The 13,609-nt window shown below is 40.3% G+C and overlaps 1 protein-coding gene across 27 annotated transcripts in view; it reads left to right on the top strand.

Annotated features, from left to right (window-relative positions):
* The window catches only part of adgrl2a (adhesion G protein-coupled receptor L2a), a 198,726-nt gene that overhangs the window by 119,858 nt on the left and 65,259 nt on the right, over nucleotides 1–13,609 (top strand). For all 27 annotated transcript variants that reach the window (XM_027290154.1, XM_019258930.2, XM_019258935.2 and 24 more), the window contains one exon: nucleotides 7,478–7,662. In XM_027290154.1, coding sequence (XP_027145955.1) covers nucleotides 7,587–7,662 — 76 coding nt within the window. In that variant the 5' untranslated portion in view covers nucleotides 7,478–7,586. The remainder of the gene's footprint in view (nucleotides 1–7,477; nucleotides 7,663–13,609) is intronic.

Genomic DNA, 13,609 nt, shown 5'->3' with positions numbered 1-13,609 from the left:
CTTATTGAATAAATGTGTACTGAGAGAAAAATATATGACGCACACTCAAGTGCAATGATGGGGTGAATCCAGGTAAAAGCTATATTTAAGACATTTTCAAATATAGCAGTCACAAAGGAGATGTAGCTCAACAAGCAAAGCAAACAAAGAAGAGAAGGATTTTTAAGCTTTTAGACAATTGAGATGTGGAATGTGCAAAATGGGCTATGACTCAGTAACAGGAGTGTATATTCAAAGGAAGCCGAGGATTTACTTAATGACACATCTTCCATTCGAGGTAGAGTTAAAACACTTGCCCCCCTTTTTAGTCCTAAAGATAATTGCTCAGCTTCTCTTTTGTTTCTCACTGGTTAAATGAGTAAAGACGTGGATAAATGACTTCTTTTCCTTCTTGCTCCACTTCCATTTTAAATGTGTGTCTGACAAGTCATCTTCTCCATTACCTTCTTCATGTTTTGTGTTGCTGCCCACTACCTTAAAAATTAATCATCCTGTTTAATAACGCCTCACGATCACAGTGCATTATTGATGGCGAGGTCCTTAATAGAAGGACGGAGCAGGATTTTTAACCATTCAAGCAGCTCATTTTGAAGGGAGGAGGGTCACAAAGGCTACTTACTGGTGCATATCCTGAGTAAATACAGCACATTATTATCATAGACTAAATCCGGGCCCTGTTCATCCAAGAGCTTGGTCCCTTTTCTGCAAACGAGGAGAATAAATAAAATAAAGCATGTTACACAAGCTGCTGAACTCAATTACAGTTTTTCAGTGAATGTGAGCAAATCTCTGACCTCAACTATTTCTTTGTTCGCCGTAGTTCAATTTCAAGCATGCAAGCAACATGAATGACTCAGGCACTTTTTAACCTGACTCTCAATAGTTGTGTCTTGCTGTGAAATGTGCAGCTGTTCATGTTTTTGTCCCCACTGCTTGACCTTGCATAGCACATTGCATTGTATTTTTTTGCATGAATGCAACAATGATTGTACTCGTGCTGAAATGGAGAAGATGAGTTTGGGAGAACGTTTTGGCCAACTGCCGAACTCAGTTTCTATAATCCCTGATTTGTTTTGACTAATTTAGCCATGGCAAACTGGATCACACAACAAATGTTTCTTTTATGGTGTCTTAATGTGCTCTGTGAGTAAAACGAATTTCTCTGCACATACTAATTGGATTGGGTTTCTGGACAGGGGAGTATACACTGGGCTACATATTGCATGCACTCTGTGTATTCCAAGGTGAATCATGGCCTGTCAAGGACTTATTGGACTTGATTGGCAGGTACTATCACCATGAGATGCCCATATAATGGCAGGTCTCCCATTCCTGACCTTCCTATTTATCTTGCTGTATTAATGTCAGCCTATTAATTCCTAAGCGGAGGAACATTTGGCAAAGACACCATTTAACAGTCCTGGCTGAATCATTCTTATCTCAACAGACCTGAAAGGAATAGTTTTGTGCTATCAGCAAGTGGAAATGACATTTTGAAATTTCATTTGAGATAATCCACTTCACTTCCCAGTAAAACATCAAAATTACAACTAAAAATGTATGGAACCTGTATTAAAACTTTGTTACCGTGGCAAATCATCTGGCTATAATCCATGTGGACAGACAGGTGTAGGTATCTTTCAGTAATAATAGGATTTTTGTTGCATTGCTAAAGTGATTATGAGGCTATGGATTTAATATATATTCAGGCACAGGGCGATGTAGCACTCATTGCCTACGGATACAGTTGAAAAATAATATATGAGACTCATAAAAAAATGTATTATATATTGACATTTTTAAATTAGGCCATCTTCACTAATATACGTGAGTTTCTAACATTTTAAACTATGTCTGAAAATAGATTTTTCTTTCCATCTTGTGAATTTGTTTTTGACAATGCTTCCATTTTTGCCTCCATAAATATATTGATGAGTTGGAGTGTGTTTGGCTCATGATTGCTTTATTTAGTAGCCATATGCCCTGACCAGTGGGGAGTACTCTAATCGATTAATTGAGTGGCTCATAAAAATGATCAATGGTGCAAACCCTAAGAGCAGTGAGCATGACAGGCCCCACGCTTATGTCACACGCTCTGGCTCTTCATTGCATTGGCTTGCATAAGAGCTAGGTAATGATTCATTTAATTCAAAGCTTATGCGCCACAGATTCAAAAGCAATTGTTTTTATGGACTCGCAGATGATAAAAGGGATTAGATAATACCTGGGAATGCAAAATAATTACAAGGGATGTGAAAAAATAGCCGTTCTAATCAGACATCTCTGGCCATAAAAGATTTGGACTATCTGTTATTTTTTTGCTAAAAATGGTTGCATAAAATGTTATACAATGGCTTCAACAGAGAAAGCCTAACAACCAGAAAAACCCTAATACTTGGCTTTTGTTTTCCCCTTCTCTGTCATGTAACCCCCACCCCTTCTCCCCTCCTTTATCTCCTACATCACCCCACCCCAGTCCCCTAAAGCATCCGAGCTGTCCTGTTGCGCAGCATGTGTGTTTGACCTGGTATTTCACTGGCTGAGCTCCTGTCAGGGTCAGGGCCTGCGTTTGGGGCACGAGCAGTCACACAGTGTTTGGTTGGGTGTCATTCAGCTCCTCTGGCCCTGTGCTGCTCTCAATCATTCTCTCAGCAGAGGGGTCAACCTCTGATTCCTCCCTCGCCCAATATTTGACTCAGTAGGGCTCCAGACTCATCCCATCGCCAGCCCAATCTCTCCCCTCTGGAGTGCAGATTTTCTGATTTACGCTTGCAAATTGTACATCTTCAGCAGTGTCAAAGCAGGAACACAATCTCTTTTGGGAATATATTTCTTCCACAGCTGATGCCGAATGTTCTGTGACTGAGCCCTGTGTCCCCAGGTATTTCAGTTTTTCCCTCAAAGTGGGTAAGAGAAACAGAGATAAGAGGAGTCTTATAGTATGTATGAATTCATGTATGAGGATGCTGTTGGGAAAACCCAATGGAAACCAAATGTGTTCCCTCCATTCAACATGTGGTGGTCTGTTGGTTCTGATTTACATTTCAGTGAATCTCTGGCCCCATATTTCCCTCCCTTTGCATCCCTGTGATGTTCCATGACAATTAACATCCCAACTCTTTCTTAAGGTTTGTTGAAAGCTCAGGGGCTAATTCAAGGGTCAAGCAAGACTTGCAAGCTGTCAATCTTTTATTGTAACTCGAGCCCCCCCCCCCTCGTGCACCCAGGTTCTTTATTCTCCACCCACCCCCCCTTCACTCTCCCAGACCTCGTTTATAGAATAGCCCGACTCTTCTTCTATTCTCCTGTGGCCCTCTAACAGCTAGAGAGGGACAACTAGGACCTTTGTCTGAGGAGCTGGCATTCTTTCACATCTGCCTCTTGTTTTCAGACCCCCGCTGCATTCAAATTTCAAACTGTCCTTTTCAATCAACCCTCCTCCCCTCCTTTCTAATAACCCCCTTCCTCCCAGTTACCCAGGCTTTTTTTCTTTTTCTTAAGAAGACCAACTGAGCTCCTGCAATTCACAATTTCGGCACTAAATTGTCACCCATAAAGCATTTTGTTGTATTGCGACAATATCAAATACACATATGTTTAAAGCCTCTGGGCTCACGCCCCTGTGGCTTCTCCATTTCTCTGAGTGCTCCAACATCTGTCTGCAATGACTTCATATTTAGCCAGAACAGTGTGATGCCTGTTGACATTTTAGCAATCTGTGCTTAACAATCACAGAAAATTGCCTTGATCATTTGTCTAGTGCATTAGAAGCAGCCATGTTGACGATGATCCTCTTCATCATCTGTCCACCCCACCCTTCACCGTTTAAACTCCAAAAACCCCAGCATAAGATGCTAAAAGCTGCTCTGAGATCACACCCACATTGAGGGCTATTTAGACCTCCAAGGTATGATCACCAGCGGTTTCTGTTTCAAGGTGGAGAGAGAAAAGAAACCCCCAGCTGTGAGGGGAGACCTCAGCACGTTTAATGAGGAGAACGGCAGTCAGGCAGTCTCCCCCCAGTCTGCGCCTTTGGTATCTCAGCATGTTAAACACTCTCAGCATGATACAAAATATATTAAAGTATAGGACTGTCATCATCGATTTACAGAACACCCATCCCCATGTACTAGGGATCTACATTCTGTATTTTTTTTTCGTAGTAGGGGGTCTCGACTGCCTTGAAGGCAAAACTGTTTAAAGGCATTTTTGTCTTTGTCTTCACATTCTGACACAGGAGGTCTGTTGAGCACGCCGCCTCTTTATTTTACACTAAGCAGTGATGACAGGCAAGCAAAAATAATCATATTGATTCAACACTGTTATCACAGGCTGAGACTTTTAATAGTTTGTTAACATATGTAAACACACAATCCTGCAGCCATAAAAGGGACACAAATATTATAAAATGCACATTTTTAACCTGTTCCAGATGTAATTAATGGTGCACTCAGGTATACGGTAGGTAATTTGTAGAATGGTTCTACAAATTACGATTTAAATGTTTTCTAGATAGATTTGAACAAGTTTTGGGTACAGCACTTAATCCACTGAATTAATCTGCTCAACCGTGATAAGAAAATCAGTGTGTTTACGTGCACTCTAATAATTCAATTACAGCCAGAGTAAGGCAACACACCAATTATTGCGACTATCATGTAAAGACCTTAACCAGGTTATCTTATTTGCGTCAAGGTCGTAAGCCGAGTAGGCACAGCATCAGTCTTTGAAATTGCACTTGGCAAGTTTATCCCATAGCGTCTGTGTTTTGATTCTGCGCACGCACCGCAGAGGTCACGGAGTGAACCAGATGCAAAGTGGGACTATATTTGATAAAAGAGTGACAAGGCTAGGGATAGTGGGAAAATAAAACTCATTTTTTTTGAGTGACAGTGAAACGAATTTAATGCTACAACCAACACCCCAAGTGATAGAGCTTCAGTGAATCTGCTCTCTAAAATGCGATGTTAAAAACAATCACCAAAGATTTCTCACCATATTCCTATTATATTATTATTTCCTGTTGACTTGTAAATGCATTTAGATATCAAACAACTCATAGAAATGTGTTGCATTATTACAGGGGAAATTGGGTTGTTTATTCAGGGATTTCATTAAATGGGATCGTCATCACTCAGACCTCAACATATGTAAATGTGTGCATGTGATCTAAGTATTATCTTAATGAGTGGACAAAACCATAAATACATAAGACTTTGCGTGCCCGGATGAAGATACTTAAGCTTATATATGCTCACTATGCAGCTTTATTGTGGAAAATCTGCTTATGGCCCCGTTATCCTGTATGGACCTTCAGTGCAGGCTGATTAGTGTTAGCCACTTGCCTGATAAATTCAATTCATGTCACATGCACTGATCAACAAAAAGACAAGGGTTAGGGTTTTGCTGGAATCCAATATGTTTGGTCTCAGTGATCAACTTTCATTTGTCGAGTCTCATGACTGGATATTATTCCATTGAAACTAGATACACTGTGGCTGCATGTTCTCTGCTCCTGTTAACCTCTTTTAAATGGCTCTAAAATTAGAGGTCTCAGGTGAGGCGTAATGTCATACTAGATGAGCTGATTATGGCAGGCTTAATTATAACTTTGTTGGCTAATGTGTGCGCTCCGCATGTTTTCTCGGTGATGAATTATTACACTGTCTGAGATCGCAGACAAAATAGATCAAAGACTCTTCAGGCCGTGGATATTCTCCAGTGTGGAGGAAGCCAGACGAGGCTGGTTTGTGCAGCTCTGACTGTAGATGACAAACAGAATTCCTCATCGTCTTTTCAGTGAAGTTCTCTTGTTAACTGCTAGTATGATGGATAACATTCCCTTGAATCTTAACAAACACATGCAGGGTGTAGACAGAGAAAAAAAAAATTGAATGTTGTTTTTGAATGTGCTAAAAAAGAAGGCAAAAACAGTTTCTAATGGGGTCCTATGTGCCTTGTTGCCAGAGTGATGCCATATCCCATGGTGAATGTGCTAATGGTTCATGGGAGTGAGAGGACTGAGCTTAGCCCAGCAGTGTAAACACACAGACAAAAGGGAGCCGTTAGTAGTGTGAAACGCATGCCTGGGCGCGCAGGTAGGCATTAGGTTTCACCCTGCACAGCTCTGCCCAGCACTGTATCCATGACAGGGAGGAGGCCATTTGCTTTTGTAGCGAAACAGCAAAAACAAACATTCAAACAGACTAGTACTAGGGGGACAGGTATGGATGAGGTGGGGAGAGAGGAATTGTGGTATGGAGAGATGTAATGGAGAAGGAGGGGGTGGGGAGATAAGGTGGTTTGTGGTCAGTCACAACAGAAAGAAATGACCATTTGCTCGGTAGTGATTCTTTATTTGTTTGTTTGTTTGGCGGGGGTGTGGGGGTGGAGACAATCACTAGTGACTGCAGAAGTAGAGCTGAAATGCCAGTGGTAGGAAATTCAACAGACATAACACCACAATGTGGCTAATATGTAAGTAAATGTGACTATCTATGTATCTTGTTACACTCTGTTTTCCACAAATAAAATATGTGATTAAATCGACTTTCTAAGAATAACCTCATGTTAAAATAACATCAGTATTTGTCCAAAGGGAGTATATGTATATAAATATATATATCCACCTCTAATATGAAATAAGAGTTTTTCCATTGATTTATTCAGACACCAACCAGGCTAATGCAAACTGATATGACTGAAGCAGGATAAAAAGCTTTTTGGCTAATGTTCACCAAGCTATTATCATGGATAATTTTAACATTTAGTGTTACTGTCAGTTATTTTAACATTTCTGCCATGTGGTTGTAGACTTCTGATGCCATGTCTGTTTAAAGTTTTCTTGAAAGTTTCAGGCTGATTTGAAATGTCAATCTGCAGGAAGCTTTTGTTCCACGGCAGAGAAATTCAAAAGTCAATCTAGCATCAATCAACATCACTTCAAATTATTTATTATATAATATATTTCCCATTACACAAAGTGACATCAGTAGGGATTATCTATATGATTATCCTTATAAGCATGTGGCTTGACATACTTAAAGATAAAATTGCTCTGAAAAGTTTAAATTCGTTCTTTGCAGAAAGAAAACATAATGTGACACAGCACTGATAATGTTAACACTACTTGCTATAGGTCACAAGGAGATGGACAGGGCGGGCCTTATGTGTTTGCTGGTCCCATCCCACTCCGCCTTCATCTCAGTGAAATGGCTAGCATTCAGCTACCATTAAGGGATTTCCCTTCTCAGGATCATTGACCTTGTGGACTTATTTCAGTGCCTTACTTGGCTTTGTAGCATTTCACAGCTTAAGGTTTGTCACATCTCTGAAATGGAATGTAAATGCAGCATCAAGTGCCTTGTGAGAGGAGTGTGACAGGGTGGATTCCTCTGTAAAATCACACGGAGACAGAGCTCCCATGTGGAATAAATTTCATCCCTGAACTGAATTTTTCTGTTGGTCTGCTCCACAGGTGAGAGAATCAATGATGAGCATCTCTGAGACCGGTTGGCTTGGACTTTTTTAATCAGAACCTCTTAGTCACAACACAAACCTGCCACAAACCATCAGCACCAGGCGCCATGGCATGCTCCCTGTGGAAACTACACACCTTCTGCTGGTTTCTCATCACACTAGCCCAAGTGCACTCCACAGAGGGTAAGTACATATGAAACCGTCTTGGCTTTCTCTAAAAACACAGTGATTTGTTCTCATGCCTGTATTTATATAGCATCTTTGAAATGAGTATTGTTTCAGGCTCAATGACAGCCATTGCAAGAAAATATCTTTTGCTATTGTCTGATTTAGGAATATAGCACGAGCGGTGAAATTGCGACTCAAGCCAGAGCTGCTCCTCTGAGTGCATGCAGTGCTTGTGTAAGTAATGCAGCTCTGAGGACAGTGGGCACAGGCGGCTGGGGGATAATCTTGAGTGGTTTCATTAGTTGGTAAATTGTGATTTGTCTGAGATTTTCTGCTTGAAAGCGTCGGTTGTTCCCAGTGGCATCAGAGCTGGATCCATTTGTAAATTCCTCACTGAAATGTTCTGTCTCATGGCAGGCACACACAGATTTCACACCTCAAAAAATATAAAGCCTGAATGTGTTTTAATCATAGTGCATTTAGCTTTGATTAAATCACTCTCAACTGTATCATAATTACAAGATTTATGCATCCAAACCATATCTCATAAAATGCATCCTTAACATGTTAGTGTTTAATCACAAGATTCGAGGTGCGTTACTTCAGGTGTTTGATGATTTGGATTTAGAATAAACCAAAGTTGGCATCTTTTCAGTGCAATATATCAGAAGAGCCATTACAGATGATGATTTGTTGGTGCCAACTGTTGAAGCTCTAGCCAGCTGACTACAATATCTTCGTAACTGATTTTTCTTTTTAAAACTCAATAATATGGAATTAATGATTCATGTTTGGAAGGTAATGATTCCTCAAGATGCTTAATTTACAGTCTAGCAAGGCACTCTGCCACAATATATGTTGCCATATGTTCCTTTTCTCACAAATCATCTGGCTTGGATTTGATCTTCCATATAAGAAGTGTGAAATTTGAAAAGTATGTGGTCTCTGTAGGCTTTAGGCTAGATTAAGGAAACGCAGAAGGTCACAGAAATCATTTAAAAGTATCTGTGCATAATCATATGTATTCCATATATGTTGGCACTCTGACATATCGTTTTAGAAACCTCATACAGAGATAAGAGTTTGCAATTTCAAGGCCCATGTGTATATAAGTAAACCCATTAAGGTGGCAGGACAGATAGCGGCCACCCCACAGAGTTTCTGTCCCCAGTTGTGGTGCCTATGGTTTCACCAGAACTCAACTGGCAGTGCTTGAAAGGTGGGAAGCCAGTGAAGGATCTGCACAACCAACTCTTAATGGTTGATCATTGTGCATCTGCCAAAGGGGATGCAATCTAGGTGACGCTTTGTAAGAGTTATGCGAATCTTTATTGACAGATGACTCTTTGATTCGAAGGTGGCACATGGCAATCTAAACACTCCCCAGGCAAAAAAAAAGGATGTAAGCAGTGACTGGAGTACAACCGGAACTGCTTATTCCAAATCAGAGGAAAGAAGGGGTGCACACAAAATGAAGGAATAAACCCATTTATTGATGACATTTGTCATCCACATTTTCCTCTTGTTGGTTCCCCTCCACCCTCACCACCTTCCCATTTCCCATCTCAGCCTCAGCCACAGAGATCAGCACAGAAACAGTTCATTACAAACAATATCCCCAAGTAAACATGCTTCATTAAACTGCGTCTACCCCTAATATCTTTTTAATGCATTTTTATAATTGAATTAAATGGGTTAGTGGAATGCTGTAAATAGTTTAAAGTTCCCTTCGTTTTTTGTTTTTTTTGTATGTGAAGGAAGAAGCCAAGATTAAAACTGTAGCAGTGGGGGATGGTGCTGTGCTGTAACCTTCTTCTATACAATACACATCTCATCCTCCACATTTGAGTCCATATGCATATTGTGTGTGATCTGTATTTGTTCAGCTGACTCACAGCCTTTTTTCTTATTCCTCTCCCATAGTAACCCTGAAAAATTGCTTGTTTGTGCTCAGTCAGTGACATTAATTTCTGAAACTGATTTGGCTTATTATTTTTATTATGCTATATGAGTATGGTATATATATATATATATATATATATATATATATAGATAGATAGATACATGAAAATACACATCAAAGGGTCTCTGTGGCCTAGAGCTTTTGAACCTAATGAGAGGGATATGGAATTAACCACGTTGTACTCTGCAGTATTATATAAAATTTGTATAGCACCGTGGAGATATTTTGCGAACAGCTACTCTTTAATTACCGTATTGTCTACAGTCATAGTACAACTGCTAAAACTATACAAATTATTTTGTTATAATACAGGTAGTTTTATACACTGCGATTGTTTGACAATCTTGCAACATAAATTTGAGCCAGTGCTCTTGCAGTAATCCTACAAAAGCCCAGGAGGGCCATGTTGTGACACAGATACTGTAATCAATATCAATATCGATATGGACATGATGATATGGAACTAAATATCATCTGGGATTTTGGTTATGACATAGAGCTCAAACACTGTCCCAGTTTTAAAGGGGCATCGTGTGTAAATTCTACAATTTGCTTTCAATTTCATTAAAGTGGCGCCTCATTGACACATCACAAGGAGTAATTCTTAGCTTGGTACAACAGTTGTATCATGTCTTCTGTGGCTCTGGAGGGAGATTTTAATGTCTGTAAAAAAGGAACTCGACTTTGGCTTAAGGATTTTTCTTTTCGTGAGAGTCTTTTCTTGGCAAATTTTTCACAGACAGTCTTCATTATAAACTGAGTTTGAAAGACATGGGTATTTACCAGACAGGATAACAAAAGATGTTATTGAGTAGCATAAGGGAGCTTGGCCCATACTACAGACTAAAAGGCAGGATATCTTCGCCGTCTGCTTCATCAATTTTGACATTTTTTACATGTCTCTGTCTTGAAAGCTTCTCTGATTTCTGGAAGAAAAATTCTGAGTTGCTGAAGTGCCCCTACAAGTTTAATTAGTTTTGAGAAAGCACGGTTTTGATGAAATAGTCTATAAAAGCATAAAGCACCAACCATTTTATGGTAGGTGAGATAGGTCAGGCAGTAAAAGACATTGCTTTAATTACTATTCTTTACTCTGACCTGCTTTGATATTGTTTCGCATCAACACAAATTTGCCCTTTGGCATTCAGAGTGATCTTCTCTGAATCTGCAGGTTTATTTCCTTTTGTCCTACTGGTGTCCTCTGCGGATGTCACCATAGCAACCCACCAGAAATAAGGCGAAGGTGTAATTCATGAAGTAATAATGTTTTGTTTAGTTTTTTTTGCAAAATGTAAAAGCTGTGATGATTTTCTCTAGTTCAACACATAGTTAAATTGGCTCACATGTCTTTCAAAATAATTTCAGTCAAGTCTGTTGGGGTTGAAAGGATGTGTCTATATCAGCGACAGAATAACAATTCACACCTAGCTCAGCTACACGCTCTCGTCAAAGGCTTTCCAAAAGATTGTTAGAATTACGGTGGGACAGAATTAGAAAGCAGAGCGAGGGCTCTGTGTCAAGAGGTAGGGAGGCTAAAGTTTGCAAGATGCCAGACAGAGTGCCAAGAATCCAGTGTGTAAGATTTAGGGGGCTTTATTTACAGAAAATGGCAGAAATGTAATGTAATATTCATAACTATGTTTAAATCAGTGTATAAATACCTGAAAAAAATCATTGTGTTTTTATTACCTTACAATGAGCCGTGTTCTACAGAGGGAGCACGTCCTCCTCTACGTTGTCCACCATGTATAATAGCCCAGAATAGACCAACAAACTCTGACTCTAGATAAGGCCTTTTGCGTCTCGCAGCCACCATAGTTTCTCTTTCACGTTTACAGGGGGACAGTGAAGCGAGTTGGTTGCAATCTGCAACTGCACCGCAAGATGCCACTAAGTCTTGCACACTGTTTGTTTAAGTAGGTCATGGGGATTTTATGTAGAATGATTCAACAATGATTTTCTTCTCAAGATTACATATCGTCATTCCATTACTGTGAGGTTTGTAAGGGCTTGTGAGGTTAAGGATGCATTAAAAGATTTCCATGATATAAAAGCTGCATTTTAGTGGCAAAACTTGTGTGAACAAGTCGTAGTTTCTGTTCCCTGCAAGCACCCTGAAACCACTCTATTGTTTCTGCTCAAAGCTTGAAATGTTTGAAGTACTTGAAATTTCTCAAGGGCAAAAGGGAAGGGCACCTTTAAAAGTCGTCTTTTTGTACCTGACTTAAAGGCTTCATCTGAAAGTGAATGGGTTGAAATAGACAATCAAGGTGTTCTGAAATATAATTACTGGAAATAAAAGCCTGGGGATTAATGTGAGCCAGAACCTGCAAGAACAGAATCTAACACACTCCCAGTTGATGTGCCGACCTGTTTGCTTGTTTTGTTGGTTAGCCTTTTCTTGTAACCATTAAATGTTATTTATGTAACTTAATGAAGATTTATTCACTCTTTCTCAGCAGCTTTGGTTGTGTGTCATCTTAAAAAGAAAATTTCAAAATACTGTCCGTCAAATAAGCATTTGTGGAACCACAGGCAGTAGACCTATTCTTGTGAACCACTAATGCGTCCTAGAGGTGTCTGTGAAAAAAGAATAATGTCCCACTGCGTCGCCACACTCCTGTATCCTGAGCACTTAATTTGGTATTTAAGGTACTTTGAAAAGACTGGCCCATAGCTAATTTGTTAATAGAAACAAATCATTTCTTGGGAAATTATTGTATAAACGCTAATTAAGCTGAGTTTTGACAGATTCCAATTTATTTTATATTGGAAACAACTATAAAACACTTAAGGCTACAGGGGTGAATTATCCCTTTGTCTCGTGTGTCTTTAGTAAACAACTTCTGTTGGTTTTGTCTTTCCACCTCCCGCTTGATGTCATCCTGGTTGTTTGCGGCAGACTGTGGAATCTGGCTTCCCGTGGAGCCAGGCAGGCGAGGGGCCTGTGTACGAAAGCCCACCATGCTGTCATGTCTCTTTCATCGCCAGCCAGGCTTGGCCAATAAGGAGATAAGGAGACAATGACTGGGAGAACAAGCAGTGGCAAGGTGTAACCACAGCCCCTGGGTCTCCTCCCTGCCGAGCACTTGAAATCCTCATTAGGATTTTCAGCAAAGGAAGGAGGGATTTTCTGGATTAGGGCTTTGTCACTTCTGGCTCCAGGTTGGTGTTTGTCATGCAAGAGTATAGCGGAGCTCTTGACATCTTGTCACCCTCCTCCCTTCCATCCAAACACAGACCTTCCCTTCACCTGGCTACTGAGGCAGTCAAAAGATGTTCCACTAACCGAAAATGCATGAAACTCGTAATTATTATCTCACTGCCCTTGCCAAAGGTTTTTAACGCCATTCTGTTAGGTGTCTGGTGTGTTTGGCCTGCTGCATCAGCATTCTTCATAATCGTTATTTATGCACCGGTAACCTTGGGAAGCATCATTAGTTTGTTGTGTGCTGTCGCTGTCCATAACTCATGCTGAGATCTTGGCCGTGACACCGGTTCGACAGTTCAGACAAGAGACACAATGCCTTGTTTCAACTCCAATTACTCTCCTTCATGCGTTCATTATAGCAGGGGTACTTTAAATGGTATTTTACGGGGCTATTTATCCCTCAAATTCCCACTTATTTCAAGGTTCCAGAGCTGCATGTTTTATCCTCAAGCAAACAGTTTTTTTCTTGGATGTTTCGGCTATTTGTTTAATTAAGGCATGAGCGTTGTAGACTTCTCACACTAAACAACAGGACTGTGTTTCTTGACATGGTGCCCAACCTCTAACATGGTCCTTAATTGGTTTTCAGACTTGTCTAGGAGAGTGGTTCAGCGTGACAGAGAATCAGACTTGGTGTGAAACCTACCTTCTCCCATCATTCTCGGTGCTGATCTTTGTGAATAAAGGGCATTCACATGGATCCCACGAGACCCACGCTGGGTGGGATCTCAAGCACCCTAGATTAGTCATCTACCCACATGTCCCTATTTGACTTGGATTTTACCGTC

Source organism: Larimichthys crocea, chromosome XVII, assembly GCF_000972845.2.
Source record: "Larimichthys crocea isolate SSNF chromosome XVII, L_crocea_2.0, whole genome shotgun sequence".
Lineage (NCBI taxonomy): Eukaryota > Metazoa > Chordata > Actinopteri > Sciaenidae > Larimichthys > Larimichthys crocea.
The sequence above is the reverse complement of the archived record's forward strand: the minus strand, read 5'-3'. Positions and strand labels throughout refer to the sequence as shown.